At 32.9% G+C, this 16,950-nt stretch overlaps 1 protein-coding gene across 1 annotated transcript in view; it reads left to right on the top strand.

The window, feature by feature from the left end:
• Positions 1-3,504: 3,504 nt before the first annotated feature.
• HTR2C (5-hydroxytryptamine receptor 2C) overlaps positions 3,505-16,950 on the top strand; it is a 156,503-nt gene continuing 143,057 nt past the window's right edge. Inside the window, exons 1-2 of the mRNA XM_070290880.1 lie at positions 3,505-3,539; positions 8,251-8,564. Of these exons, the coding sequence (XP_070146981.1) occupies positions 3,505-3,539; positions 8,251-8,564 (349 nt within the window). The remainder of the gene's footprint in view (positions 3,540-8,250; positions 8,565-16,950) is intronic.

Here is a 16,950-nt window from a genome sequence, read left to right as displayed (position 1 = left end):
ACTGTAGTGTAGGAGAAGACTCTTGAGAATCCCTTGGACAGCAAGGAGATCCAACCAGTCTATCCTAAAGGAGATCAGTCCTGAATATTCATTGAACGGGTTGATGCTGAAGCTGAAATTCCAATACTTTGGCCACCTGATACAAAGAACTGACTCACTAGAAAAGTCCTTGATGCCAGGAAAGATTGAAGGCAGGTGGAGAAGGGGATGACAGAGGATGAGATGGTTGGATGGCATCACCAACGAGATGGACATGAGTTTGAATAGGCTCCGAGAGTTGGTGATGGACAGGGAAGCCTGGTATGCTGCAGTCCATGGTGTTGCAAAGAGTCAAACATGACTGAGTGACTGAACTGACTGAAGTCTAACTTATAGCCATGTTGGAAGAGTCAAAGAAAGCTTTTTCTCTTTTTAATTCATGCCAGCCTTTCTTCCCCATAGTGTTTTTACTTTTTTAAAAAAGATTTTCACTTCCAAGATGACTATTAATAATGGCTTTCTTTGAGTGATACTGATTCTGATAGTTTGAAGTTTAGCAGTTCTGAATATACAGTGAACTAGAGAGCCTATTTGGGGCCACTTGTTTTCAACTGTTCACACTATTTTTGATGATGCCATATTTTATATGACATATGTTAACATATGAGCATAGATATCATAGGCATCAATTAAATATAATCTCAGGGTATGAGTTTTGATTAATTATAATTCAACATTAATGGAGGTTATTCTGCAATATCTTGTGTACTATCAAGAACTATATGAAAACTAATATTTGTCCCCAATTTTGCCTTAGCAAATGTAATAACTTATTGTTAATGAAGATCTTACAAAGATTTAGAGAGAGCATGAAAACGTTTGAAATTTATATTTCAGAAAGAAATGAGATCATTCTAAATGGGTATTAACTGATCCTAAATTTCTTTCTTTCTTTTTTTTTTTTGCCTTTTTTTTTTTTTTTTTTTTACTTTACAATATTGTATTGGTTTTGCCATACATTGACATGAATCCACCACGGGTGTACATGAGTTCCCAATCCTGAACCCCCTCCCACCTCCCTCCCCATATCATCTCTCTGGGTCATCCCAGTGCACCAGCCCCAAGCATCCTGTATCCTGTATCGAACCTAGACTGGCAATTCGTTTCTTACATGATAGTATACATGTTTCAATGCCATTCTCCCAAATCATCCCACCCTCTCTCTCTCCCACAGAGTCCAAAAGTTTGTTCTATACATCTGTGTCTCTTTTGCTGTCTTCCATACAGGGTTATCATTACCATCTTTCTAAATTCCATATATATGTGTTACTATACTGTATTGGTGTTGTTCTTTCTTGCTTACTTTCTGTGGCTTAATCTGTAATTTTCTCATCATGCTTGAGACAATTTCATATTAATCAAAGTTTTTCCTCTACACAAAATTATGTATATATACATGCACACACAAATACACATACATACCTATATACATGTATGTGTATATGTATTCTTATAACACTATTATGTTGTTACATGATCAAACAGTTTCTATGAGAATAATATAAATTCTCAATAAAAATCAATCACTCTGTCAGTTATTCCATAAAAGATTTCTTTTCTTTATTTTATAAAACATAAACATTGAAATTTGAATAATTGAACTCACAGGTATTTATTTTTCTCTTATTAATTTACCTTATCCAAGGCTCTGAGATATTTTGTATCCCTTCCCCTTGTAGAATTATGCACAGAACATTTCACATACTGTAAGAGGATGATTTGGGGGCAGATTTTTGTGTAGATATCCCTGAAAGATCTCACAGTGAGAGTTGAGGGATAAGAAGAGAATAAATTAAATTTGTAGCTTGACTGACTAGAATAACAGTGTTATTGAGTAAGATGGGCAACATAGGGAGGCAGTTTGTTCTGGTAAAAATTTTATTTCCATATTTCTAAAAGGAACTAGAAAATACTAAAAAAAAGATTACTGAGAAATTTTTATCATATTCCTTGAAAATATTTACAAATTAGACAAAAGAGATGACCTTTCAATATTATTTCATGTTCTCGAGCTATTTAACTCTCTCTCTCTCTCCCCCACCCCTCCCCCACACACAAACTAAATTTTTCTCATTGACAACCAATACATACAAACTTAATATCACAATCTTGACTCTTAAAATAGTTCGCAATCCCCCAAAAGAATACAGTTACATGTTTGGGATGTATGGAAAGAGTTTAGTCAAAATCCAATAAGAGAAGATATAGAGAAAGCAAGATGAAAAATAGAGAGCTTTGCCCACTCTATTCCCAATTAAGAATTGCCAGGCAGAAAAACCAGCAGGTCTCTATGTTAATCATTAGAATTCAAACAGTATTTCTTCATTATCAATGCAAAAATTCAAAGTGACATGTTTCACTCTGTGTAAAGAAAGATGTTATTTCCACAAGGAGCACAGCAGAGATCCTCAGCAAATTTGCGTCCAGTCTACTCTTGGCCAACATTTTAGCACACTGAATATAATGAGTGCTAAGTGGTAAATAATCTGTTATATAAATATTTGATAGAGTTTTGCAATGCAACAAATAGCTCGTTCAAAAATAGCCTACAGAAATCAAAGGTACTCACTCTGAAATTCTTTGATGTTTACAGAGTTGTCATGTTTTCTTCCTAATTCCTTTGAAGATGAATTGTCAGTTCTTAATAAATGAAACTAAAACTTTTTGTTTCAATCACCTAGTACAATTGCCCTTTTGTTTGCAATTTTCAAAATTATTCCATGTGCCCTGACTGCAGCATAATATCTGTTGGATACCAACTAATTGGTACATAGAGTGGTTGCTATATTTACTATAGTTAATTTAATCAATTCATTTTTTTTTGTATAAACCTGTTGCCACCCTTGGATAATATTGTTGGTTAACACAAATGTATAAAAAAAGCTTTCTATGAAAACACAGATTGCTTCACTGAAGAAAAAATGTTAGAAACATTGTATAAAATAGGTTCATTTTATAAAGAGGCTTAAAATGTGTTTTAGTTTTTCATGTTTCTATAAGACGAAACCTTTTTACCTTATACATGCTACTTAATTATTAGATCACAAACTTTCTCCCAATGGTTTGCAAATTAAAAAGATAATATTCTTAATTTATTTTTCAAAACACTAATTTGTACTCCAACAAGGTAAGATTTAGTAGAAGTTCCATATAAAGAAAGTGTATATAAGAAATTTTGGAAAAATTATAATGGTTGTATATTGGTAGATAAATGAAAAATATATTCTCTTTGCTATTTTTATCACTTATATGACAATATTTGTTTGCTAAATTTAGTATTGATTGTTTTTTATCACTTTATAAGTATATTTTCTTTTCTTTAGTTAAATGTTATGCAAGTTATTTCAACTTTTAGTAATTCTCTTTTTCTTTTTTTCTCTCCCCAGAAAGGATGGCATAATGAATCCAGTCTGTTAAATTTCCTCATCTCAATTTTAAACTTGGTTGCTTAAGACTGAAGCAATCATGGTGAACGTGAGGAAAGCAGTGCACTCATTCCTGTAAGGATGTTATTACCTATTATTTTTGAAAACTAACTTTTCGGAGTGGTTTGCTCAAAAATGTTAAACAGGTTTTTATATGATTATTCAGCTATATTTCCCTCAACATGCATAAATGACTTGCATACCAATAGACTAACATTGGTGTTTTCTATTCAAAAGCAGTAAATGGGGAAAAACAATAATTTGAACTCCAATTAAACACAACCACTCATATGTTCAAACAAGTAAAATTAATCCTGATGCTGTGGTTGCTGTGGTTGCTTTCTCTATGGCTAAAATGTAGAAATGAGAAAAGGTTCTTTCCTTCCTAGATAAACTAAACAGCCAAGAGAATAAAGCATTTTTATAAGTCTCTGGTTTTATGAAGAAAGTTGAGGTTTCAAAAGAATGGGTCAGAAGTCAGGGAGTAGCATTTGAAGAATGTAGCTGGACAGAGAAAAGTAATACCGTTCTCAGAAACCTTGAGACAATGAACCAAAAGTTAAAATCAATAGAATAACATAAAAGAGATAAGGAAGAAATTGAATTCAAGTACTGAGCATACTAAATGTGATCTAATCCAGGTATATCTTCTTTTTAACTTAGTAAAAAGTTGGATTGTTTTCTTCTAAATCTACACTTTGAGGAATGGGGTCATGGCAAAAAAGATTCAGGGCTCTGTAAACTCTGATCAGTTCAACTGAGAGGCCTTGAATTGCCTTACCCCTACACCATCTCCTCTATGATTTCTCCAAAAGTGCTCACTAAGGAAAAAGTTTATAGAGCAAGGTAAAAACAAAGTACATCAATGTTGGATTCTCTACAATATGTGCATTATAGTCCATCATGGATGCCACTGAACACTGCAGTGACGACAGTCTCAAAGATTTGTGATTCCAAGTAAACTAGAGCAGACAGGAGAAGGAAAGTGAAGGACAGTAATAAAGAAGAGGAAAGAAGAGCCAGGTGTGGGGAAATGAAAGGACCAATGTTCCCACTCCATGTGGCTGTGTCAACTTAGTATATAGCCACTGTTCCACATACCAAAATACAGAGATATATTGTGTGCTTAGTCGCTCAGTTGTGTCCGACTCTGTGATTCCATGGACTGTAGCCCATCAGGGTCCTCTGTCCATGGGGATTTTACAGGCAAGAATACTGGAGTGGGTTGCCATGTCCTCTTCCAGGGGATCTTCCCAACCCAGGTATCCAACCAGGGTCTGCTGCATTGGAGGCAGATTCTTTACCAGCTGCACTACCAGGGAAGCCCTAGGGATACCTTAAAAGGCACCAAATTATTATTCTGGTATGAAATTAAAGAATTTGTGTCTCAATGGTAAAGAATCTGCCTGCCAATGCAGGAGACGCCAGAGATGCAGGTTCAATTCCTGGGTGGGGAAGTTCCCTGGAAAAGGAAATGGCAACCCACTCCACTATATTTGCCTGGGAAATCTCAAGGAGAGAGAAGCATGGCAGACTACGAACCAGGAGGTCAAAAAGAGTCAGACACTACTGAGCACCATGCAAGAGAAATAAGGGCCCATTCATCTCTGCTATTAATGCCCATCGTCATATGCCACGCAAAAACTCAGTAGATTTAAAATGTACTCAGACCTTTAAATCAAATTATCATTATCTACTAAGAATGTGAGATTATATTTTCATTAAATATTTAGTAGCAATGAATAAATTATTTGAATTATTTGGACAGACACTGTGATTTTTGTGTACATACTTTATGAGAATTCTGTGGGCTTAATAGCAATTAATGTGAGCTTTAGAAACAAGGCCCAAATCACTCCTCTTTTGTAAAAGGACTGTATTTTTTCATTAAGCATGTAAATGTTTGAAATTAGGTTTAATTAGAATACAGCTAATTCTTGATTGCAATACTATAGAAAATAGGATTTACTGCAGTAAAAATCATAAAAATTTGCTCATAAGTAATGCTCAAAGTGAATTTATTAAATTGAATTGAAACTAGGTAAAAACTTGTCAGGATTATTCCCAATAATATTAATTTATTTAATAATTCACAGGAGATATATTTAGATTCTATAAACTTCCTCAATAATTTAATATTTGTCTCATGGACTGTTTAATAAAAAATAAAAATATATTTGACCAATACAGGTAGGCCAAATGTTTTGAATATTTTTCTATCCCAAAGTTCTAAGATACTCAAATTTTAAAATTCATAATTGAATGTAGTTTTCATATACTTTTGTTATATACAATTTTATTTTGCATTATTTTACCATTGCTACAGAAATATGGAAGTACTTAGATGTTTTCACAATTTACTTAGAAAATTTGAAGTTGCACTGCATATCCTGTTAGGACCATATTCTATAGGCATAAGAATAAATATATTTGTGTTTCTGTAACTGCCAGTTGAGAATGTAGCATATTATTTTGAGCAGAAAGTCTTATGGGACTACCTGAAATGGTCATCAACTAATAGAAACTAGATTTTTTTTTTAAATTTCAGGAGAACATGTTTTTCATCAGTTAGGCCAGAAAAGACTTTGGATTTAAAATGACTATCTGAACCCAGTTCTGCATAAATATCTTCTTAAAATAAAACTAGGACTTAAATTTTTGACAAATTTTGAAGTACACTGAGTTAGGGTATAGCTACCACAAAATACTTTGTTTTTAACTTTGAAGGTAGAAAGAATGTTTGCTCCAACATTTACTGAGGGCCTATTAAGGCAAAGGTATTATTTTGAGACTTTACATTATCATTTAATTTTCACCAAAATAATGTCATAAAGATCATCCTTGTTTTAGAGATGAGGAAATAGATGTTCTGAAAGGTTAAGTGACTGGTCAAAAAAATCATTAAGATAATATAGCCAGGACATTGGTCACATGCCAAATGCAGCAAATACTGTGACAGAATAATCAAAGCTGAAAGCAAATACCTTGCTTCTATTTATTTGGGTCTTTATTTCAATAATTTCTATATACCTTAATCACAGACTAATTATGCTATAGATTTTCTGAATCACATATTATTTTAGCTTATTTTTATGTCCCAGGAAAAAATACATCCATCATTTGAAAAAATTGAATGAGTATCTCTCATTATTTGAAAAAATTACTATGTATATCTCTTCCCCAAACATGATGCTTAGGATATCATATAGCTTTGAATAATGAGGAAGTAGTTTTAAGCTAAATGTCTGAAGTACTAGTTTTCATCTCCTGTAGAATGAGAAAGTCAAAATATGTTCATCATTTCTTTATTATCTTAAACTATGGAAAGTATATTCATAAGATATTAAGGGAAATAATTTTTAAATATGGTAGAAAATTATTATAATATTTTATTTAAGGTTAAATCATGCCAATAAGTTTTCAGGTTCAGTGTTCAGTTTTGATGGTTCAGAAAGTGTAGTGTGTGTGTATATATTATAGATACAATTATGATCATCATAATCATCTAGTGTTAACTACTTCAAATTTCTCTGGTGATTGTTAATAAGCAATAGTCAAACCACACATGTATTTTCCCTGTATAGAAATAATAGTTTTAGTTCAAAGAACAAGTGAACGAGATAATGAAGTAAAAACATTTACATGGAGAACTCATAGAGTCTGGATTTTGTAACGTTATATGTTCCATCACCCCATGCAATTTTCTTGCAAAGAAAAATTTTTAGCACATGTTGTACCAATAGAGGAAATTTTCTTCTCTATAAATATCAGGGTTTAACAGCTAGTACATATAGTGTACTTGTTGCTTAATATTCATTAAATAACTATTACTGAACACAGAATACACATAAGAGTCATTAGCAGATAATAATTCTTGCTTTAAAGCAGGAAATATTGAATATGCTTGTCTGTTTTGTTAAGGAAAATTAATGGTAGTTTTATTAGACACTTTTGGGACTTACACTGATGTATGTAAACTGAATAAATCTTATGTCACCATCAGGGGAAATTAATTTGGAATGTACAAAACAAAACCACATCTGTGTCTCTTGCGTTAGTCTGCCATTTGGCCTGAAATCCTTATTAGTAAAAGTCTACATAAGTACCATCATGAGAAGTGTACATTTTAAATGACTTTAAGAAATTTCATTTCCAGCATAGGAAAGCATCAAACCCATAGGAATTATCACCACAAATCATCTTCTAGCCTAGAACAGGACCCAGAAAACACAGGACAGAAATGGGGAGAGTGTCAGATAGAAGGAAAATGTATAGGACAACTATTAAAGATACCACAAGCCAGCATAAAGTCACTCAGCAAGTCAAATAATACTGTGGTTTCAGATTGATTATATAGAGTAAAAGTAAAACACAGGCTTTGTATCAGTGAGACCTGAGTACAGACCCTGCCCCTGCTATTTACTGGCTGTACTTCCTTGAGACAGTTACTTAACTTCTCTGAACCCCAGTCTCTCCATATACATAATAGTCAGTACTGACCTCATGAGGATGTTGTATAAGATCAAATGAGATTCCTTAAATATATATATATATATATATGTATATATATATATATATGTATATATATTTCGGTAAGCTAAGAGCCTAACTCATATTAAACACTCAATAAAAGGATAGGAATAAGAAATACTGAAATTTAATTAAGAGTAAAAACAGTGATGTGATAATAATGATTGTTAAAGGAAAAAGAGTTGTTTTATATAAGTAATTTATTAGGTACAAGTAATATAATATGTACCTGATTTTTTTTTTTCTTAATTTTCAGTGTGCACCTGATTGGCCTATTGGTTTGGCAATGTGATATATCTGTGAGCCCAGTAGCAGCCATAGTAACTGACATTTTCAATACCTCCGATGGTGGACGCTTCAAATTCCCAGACGGGGTACAAAACTGGCCAGCACTTTCAATTGTCATAATAATAATCTTGACAATAGGTGGCAACATCCTCGTTATCATGGCAGTAAGCTTGGAAAAGAAACTGCACAATGCCACCAATTACTTCTTAATGTCCCTAGCCATTGCTGATATGCTAGTGGGACTACTTGTCATGCCACTGTCTCTGCTTGCAATCCTTTATGGTAAGTACCATTTTATTAGTTTTTCCATCTCAGGTCATGTCATAAATTTCTGTCAGGTATTATAGTAAACAGAAAGTTAACTATCCTATTCATATCATTTGGAAAATTAAGGAAATTGTGTGACAGAAAAATTGGACATATCATATTTAAATAAATCAGTAGCAAATCAGTATTCAAAAAGCAAAACAAGTGTTTTATATTAAAATCATATATAGATACTCTATTGCTTAGTGTCATTTCTAAACAATGACATTTGCCTTCCAATGTACAGAATCTGACAGTGAAACACACACTGACCCCTATGTTCTGGGTATAACACATACCTAGTATCATCTTGTATAAAAGGAAGATGAAAGAAGCTTATCATCCTAAAACAAATTTTAAGTAATCTTAAAAGTTGGCAAACTAAGTGCTTACCTCATAATAAGCACTCAATAACAGCTATTCTTCTTCTTCCTAGAGACTATAATTCATATTTTTTACAAGGAAACAGGAATAAAAAATTAACAACTAATTATATAGGTGCAAGGTCACATTATCACAATAAAAATTCAAGCATTTGAAAGTTTTGATGTAGGATTTTAGAGAGATTTTATTTTTCTTTTGACTTTCTGCTATGTCTTTGCCCTAGTCATTTTAACACTAACTTTTGTTTGTATGTAATATTTATAAAGAACAATCAAAACCACTTATACTAAACTGCTAAGTATCTTTGCTAGGAAGTTGGAGAACCCAGTTTGAATATCATTGCAGATATATTCATCTCACAAGGGAATGAAATAGACTCCCTGTTCCCTGGAGAGTATAATGGAATTAGACTGGAAGGTCTAATACTGGAAATGGATCTAGTTCTCAAATTCTAAAAGAAGATTACTGCATCTAGAAAGTAATCTTTCATGGAACTTAAAAATTAATTATCCTGTTCTAAATACACAGCGGTAATAGGTTATCTCAATAGGCATTTTATAAACAATATTCTCAGGAAAATGCACTTTCTTATGGTTACCGAGTTTTCATGATGCATTAATTTCAAAATATAAGCATTTTACCTTCTCTATGAGCATTTTACCACACTGTGGCTCCAAATTATGTAAGAAAAGGTCACTGGAATGAATGTACTTTAGAAGACATGCTTTGTTTTCTGGTGCCTGTTTTATTTTGTCAGTTTCTCCCTTAAAAATATATGGGTGATCAAAACATAGCTGAAATCCAAATCTAACACATCCATCGCCACCCCTCCCCCAAGCAATGAAGAACAACAAAAACAAACTACACAATATCAACCCCAAATTTGGAAAACATCCAAATTCCAAATTATCTGTAAGCAGAAAATAAATAGAAGCTCACAATAGCTCTCTCTTAGGTTCCTACCATGTGCTGTTGTGAAGAGGAAGGCCAGTCCAATAAATACTAAATGAGAGAGAAAGAGAGGAGAAAAGCTAGTAGGAGGCCTAAGATTGATCTCAACTCATTACAAGAAAGAAAGTTTACTGCAAGTATGAACATTCTGAAAAACTTCTCTGGAAGGTAGCTCATCCTTCAGGGAAGTGACTTGGAAGTATGCACAGAACTCAATAAAGCAATGTCGAGGAAGGAACTCTTTGGAGGTTGGAAAGGGTTAAAAGGGAGAGGTGACTTTTGAAAACAATGCACAGTGAAGGGAAAAAGAAACTAGAGGAGAAATTTTGTCGTCTTAAAAGACCAAAAAAAAAAAAAAAAGTCAACCTGTAAGGTTCCTTCCACCTTCCCCCCACTGCCATCCACTGTACCCCAAAAGTGCTCCAATAAAGAAATCAGAGTTTGTTAACATAAAGAAAAGTGGGTGCTCTTGAGCTTGGAACTTGGAAACTGCCCACAGACTGCTACCCATGTTCAAACAAATTCAAATATGCAAATAATCTTCTTCTATACCAAGCTACAATAAAAACAAAGCAGAACACAAGAATTTTTTAAAAAGCCATTTGATGAAAATTACCCCAAATAAAGAACTATCAAAAAAAAGAAAGCTGTAACAAAATACTTCAAGAGAAACTAAATTTTCTCAAATATTGAAAGATATATATATATATATATATATATATATATATATATATATATATAAAACCTTGAAGTAGAAATCTAAAAACTGAGGGGAAAAAAATGGATTTAAAACATCGGTCAACAGAAAGCAAAAGTTGCTTGAACCCAGGACAATAAATTAGAGGAAAAGGATAAAATAATATTGGAAATAAACATTATATTAATAGCACCTAAAGAGTAGATTAACATGAAAATTTAATAAGGAACACTAAAGAAAAATAGGGAAACAACAAAAAGAATGAAAATGAGATGAAGAAAGAAGTCAGAAAGAAAATGTTTAAGATGGAAGACCAGAAAAAAAAGAAAAAATCAAATGCATGTATAATGAGAATCCCTGAAGATGAAGGAAAAAAAAAGGAACAGAATTACAGAATTAATATTTAAGACTATAATCTAGGAAAGTTCTCTAGAAATAAGAGACTCTAAATATACATTTTGATAGCACCAAGCCAGTACCAATAATTTGACCTGGAGCAGTCAACTCTGAGATGTATCTGAGACATTGGGTTTTAAATATAAAGAAAAATCTTCAGTAAAAAATAAGAAATAATTTACCAAAGCAAGAGAATTAGACTGGCCTCATAATCAAAAAAAAAAAAAAAAGCAAAGCAACAGTGAGACAATATTTTTTTGAAAGTCAACCACTTATGTGATATTCTTTCAAAACCAAATTTATAAAGATAGAAAACAGATTATCAGTTCACAGGGTCTGAAGGTGGGATGCTGGTTCTAAAGCAGCATTTACTTTGGTTCTATGGAACTGTGCTACATCTTGGTTGTGGTGGTTTTATTATATATATATATTTCTAAAAATTTGAAAAACTATATATTCTAGTATGCAGTTTTAAAAGGGTAAATTTTACTGGATACAATTATACCTTAAATTTAAACATAGAAAAATACCTAAATAAAGTTTGAAACAAAGATTTTGCATCCAGACAAATTGGCAATCAAGTCTATAAAAAGCTTATTTATTTTTTTAACTCAGGGAATTCTGAAACTTTAACTCCCTCTTAAGAAACTGAATATTGAATGAGATTCATCTAACAAAGAGATGATTGAGAAATTTTCCTCAAAATGATGGATCACAATCATTTAATATATTTAATTTTAGAGCAAGGACAAATATAAAGGTGGTATAAGGGCATAAGAATACTGTCATATGTTATATGATATATATTATTTGTTATATACACTAACAAATTAGAAGCAATGCAACTAAAAATTGAGAAGAAAAGAGAAAGAGAAAGGGGAAGAAGAAAGAATAACTTCATTCATTTTTCTCTAAAGAAAAGATAGATATTAAATTATACCCCCTAAAAAAATGGCAAACCAGAAAGTACCAGATTTTATAAGAAAACAGGGGGCTAAGAGTATTAAGCAGGATATAAATAAAACATGACATAAAGTTAACAACTAGAACAAACCTATCTAAAACTAAAAGAAATGCAATTAACAGAAAAGAAAGAAAAAAAAAAGCAGAGGAAGAAACCAAGGAAAATAAGGGAATGTTTTTAACATTATACGATTGTATAACAAGACAGAGTTGAAAACAAACCTAACAGTAAGAGCAATACATGTCTAAGACCTAACTTACCATTAAAAAGAAAAGATTTCATGTTGGCATACAAAGAAAAACCTAATTATACTAACTTTATAAGAGAACTCAAAACCCAGTGAATCATAATGGTTTAAATAAGGGATGAGTGAGCATAGGTATGCTAAGCAAATAGAAATACTAAGAAAACAGAAATTGTGATGTTGATATCTGACAAAGTGAATTTCAACTGGATAAAAAAACAGTAATAGTTTAAATTCATGATCCTTTTTTTTCCCCAAAAAAGGATGCTTATTTATGATAAAAAAAAAGCTGCAATTAGCAACTAATACTTAGTGGTTAGGAATATCTATGACCCTAAAAATACAGCAATGCTATTTTTTAAAGGAAAAACTAAAGAAAATGGAAGAATGCATTTGTGGATTGTTGTTGTTTAGTTGCTAAGTCATGTCCGACTCTTTTGCAACCCCATGGACTGTAGCCCACCAGGCTCCTCTGTCCATGGAACTTCCCAGGCAAGAATACTGGAATAGGCTGGCATTTGCTTCTCCAGGAATCCAACCCCCATGTCTTGCATTGCAGGCAATTCTTTACCACTAAGCCACCAGGGAAGTCTACATTTATGGATACATTCTACTAATGGGGGACTTTAGTATATCATACTCAGAACAAAAAGAAATGGACATGTAGACCTTACAGATGTATGTTAAACTTTATATCTTTATCATAGAAAATACACCTTCTTCACAAGTGCACATGGAATGCTCACAAAAATTATTGATTAGGCGACAAAGAAAATATTAGAAAAGTAGAACTATTACAAAAAATTACTTTCTGATTTAAAACACAGTTAACACTAGAACTATTAACAACAAAGGTTTAAAGACCATCTGATCTTGAGTTATAACAAATTCTAAACAACTGTTGGTTAAAAAGACAAATGCAAATTGAAATTACAAATTTCTTTAGAAATTTTACAGCATAAACTGCATATTAAAATCTATAGAATATACTTAAAGCAGTGATCAAAGGAAAATTCATATCTAATCACATTTATAAGTAAAACTGAAAGTATACAAATGAATTAAATTTCTAGAAAGCAACCTTGAAAGAAAAACTGCAAAGTAACCCAAAAGAAAGCACAAAGAAAATAACTAAAGATAAAATTAGAAATTAGAGGATAGAAAAACAATATACCTAATTCGTAAGTCAAAATCCCATTTTTTAAAAAAGCAACTTTTAAAATAAAAATACTAGGTAACTTAAACAAGGAAAAAGGAGGAAATATAAATATTCAAAATAACAAGGAAAATAATCATTGAAGCAAAATAAATTTTTAAATCATTAGATTACTCTGTAGGTTTATTTGCATGTGAGCTCATTAAGAAAAAAAAAACCAGGTAATTTCCTGAAGTAAATCAGGTTAGCAAAATTGGCCTCATTAGATATAAAAAGGAACAGAACAATTTCAGTAGAAGAATTAAAGTTATCAAGGACCTAAAGCGGACTTTCCAGGTGGCACTAGAGATAAAGAACCCGCTTGCCAATGCAGGAGACACCAGAGATGTGGGTTCAGTCCCTGGGTCGGGAAGATCCCCTGGAGGAGGAGAAGGCAACCCACTCCAATATTCTTGCCTGGAGAATCCCATGGACAGAGGAGCCTGGCAGGCTATAGTCCATGGGATCACAAAGAGTCGGACATGACTGAAACAACTTAAGCATGCATGCATCACAGACAAAAATCATCAGATCCAGATAGTTTCACAAGGGATTTCTATAAAACCTTCAAAGACTGGGTAGTTGTTGTAATGTTCCATAAATTGTTTAAGACAGTTAAAAAAAAAAAACTTATAATTCTTATATGAAGCATGCATAGGTTTAACATATAAACCAAATAAAGACAGTACAAAGACAGAATATTACAGACTAACAGTTAAGACAAATTCTTTATAAACAATTGGCAAACAGAATCCAATGCCACATTAAAAATATTATACTATGAACAACTGTAATTAATTCCAGTAACACTATGTTGGCCCAACATTAGGGAATCCCTCAATAAACTATATTAATATATAATATATTATTAGTGTCAACATTATCACTAATTAATATTTGTTAATAGTTAAAGCCAAAATATTATCAGTATTGATACAACTATAATATTCACAGCATTGTATTTATAACATTAAAATATAATTTTTAAGTTATGTGCTTTAGCTCTAAAGATGTTAAGTGAAAAAGTCTTTATCCTAAACATTCTAGAAAAGCTATAGTTAATGGAAGTAAATATGTGATAAATAGAATCTTCCTGATTTCTTTGAACTGGTTAACAAGTAGTAGAAGATCATCTTCTCAAATATATAACACATCTCCAAAATTTGTATACCTGGCTTTTTACCTAACCAATGATTTTTAAACTTTGTAAATTAAATATTTTTTATTCAATTTTGTATGGCTTCCAACTTTGCTGTGTTTCTCCCTCTTCTGATTTTCTTACACCTAGCTGCTGACTCACTGATTATAAACTTGCCTGGTCCCTAAAAGCATTTAAGTTGGTCACAAGCCTCAGAGCTTGTGGGCACAAAAGAAACAACCTTGGTATCAATACCCTAAATTCACTGGCTTGTTTTCCCCATGTGCTAACAAGGTTACTTGAATCTCCTAGAAAGATACACACCTTCCCTCCAAATACCTCTAGAAGTCCCTAGGAGTTATCTCACATGTGATCATGAATAAAGTCAATGTTCATCATTTACCGCTGCAATTGTTCAGGGCTTTCATCAAGCATGTTTGTATTTACCCTCACCTGCCACTACTCACTGTATCTGCTCATCATACATCCCTCACTGGACATCACCTGCCACTGAGTGTCCATCATCATATGCTGGGCATCTGCTGAGTACCGCCATGTCTGTTGGGAATCCACAGTCTCCCACCAGGCATTGTGGTCTCTGCTGATGCTCTGCCATTTCATCACCAGTGCCTTCCATGAGAATGCTGCTTCACCTGTCTTGAGTGCTATCACCCGGTACAGCCAAACCTACAGACCCTCAAGATACCTCAAGACGGTGCTGCCTTTGCTTCTGTCTCTATTTTATTTAGTATTCCTCGGGAAAATTAGGAATATGGAGCATGCTTTGTTATCTAAACATTGAAAAAGCAATGCTTGTCCTTGCCCTCTTCACAAAATCCCTCTGTAAAACAACTCTACTTTTTTTTTTTCTCTTCTACTTAATGTAGTCTCCTCAGGATTTACACATTCTATAGGGCTGGTCTAAAGTATACGTGCTGAGACCTTAATTTCTATCCTCAGGTATTTACATAAAATACCTCCTGAAAGGCTAAACAGTGACATTATCAGTCTTGTAGTCTAGCACTTATCCCTATACCTGGTATTTTTAAATGAATAAATGAAGGCTTCTTTCCCTCCTGCAAATCAGTTCATGAGGTTGGATACTTTGGATTTCCCAGCCCCACACATTTACACCTGTGAATCTTTACTTACAAAAGTCTACTCCCAATAGTCCCTTTCCCAATGTACTTAGTCATTTCACTATGGCTCTTTATCCTGGGGATGGGGAGAATTTTCTTTACCAAGCACATTTCAATTACAAGTTTGAAAGGGAAGAGTGGCACTCAGTATATTTATAGAAACTTACAGTGACACATATTAAAGAACACGATCCAGAGGTCCTGGTTGTTATTATTTATACCTTGCTATAATTCTTTGTACTTCCTCTCTCTTCTTTCCTCCTTAGAGCAACTTCTCCAGATTAATTACATCTTTAATTCTGCAACAAATTCATGATGTAATCTTGCTTAACATTCCAGTTCTACTTCCAAAGGTCATTTCACTACAGGCAGATAGCAGCACTGAGTGCTCACTAGGTGCTGAGCCCTATTCTAAGTGCTATAGATTTACTATCCACATTTAACAGGTAGGAAAATCAAAGCACCAAGAGTTTAAGTACTCCCAGTGTTCTGTTGTCAACTCAAGAAAAAGCCCCCTACATTTTCACCATTAAGAGGAAACTCTTGTCTATCTTCTCAAGTTAGGTTTGAGTTTCCTGGTGGAGAGTCCATTTCTGACATTCTAAATTTTCACTTCACTTTATCTTTTACTTCTATTTGGCTAATCTCAAACATAATTCCTGGTATAGGTATTTTTTGACTTTGGAAAATCTCATTTTTCATGGAAACTTTCAGAGGTTTTTTGTTTGTTTGTTTGTTTTTTAATCATCTTATAATGTGTCAATTCCTAAAAAGTTAAATTTTCAGCCCTTATTTCCAAGACTCTTTACCCTAAGCCAGTGTATGTAATCCAAGAGCCTTTTAACTTGGTTCAGTAATGATAGAGATAATGACAACAATACTTATATAGCTAACTTTAAATGAGCACTGTATATGAAGGAAATCTTGTCTGGGGCCCTGCAAATTAAATTGGCAAAGGATAGTTTAACAGGAGACAGTTAACAGGAGAAAGACAGTTTAACAGGAGAAAAAGGTTTATTACTTATGCATACTGAGTCCTTAATAGAAAATAAGTGAAAACCCAAAGAAGCAGTTAAACCTGGGGCTGTAAATATTTTAACAAAGAGCAATAAATTATGGAGAAGTGACAAGACAAAGGAAAACAGTTTAGGCTTCTAAGTGTGGTAAATGTGGGAAGGTAACTATATGTGGGAACCTAATGGAAGATAAGGGTTTTGTTAAAAAGGTTTGTTATGAAGCCTCAATCTTGTGTAA

The sequence above is a fragment of the Ovis canadensis genome, chromosome X, assembly GCF_042477335.2.
Source record: "Ovis canadensis isolate MfBH-ARS-UI-01 breed Bighorn chromosome X, ARS-UI_OviCan_v2, whole genome shotgun sequence".
Lineage (NCBI taxonomy): Eukaryota > Metazoa > Chordata > Mammalia > Artiodactyla > Bovidae > Ovis > Ovis canadensis.
Note: the sequence above shows the minus strand (reverse complement) of the source record. Positions and strands in the feature narration are given on the sequence as shown.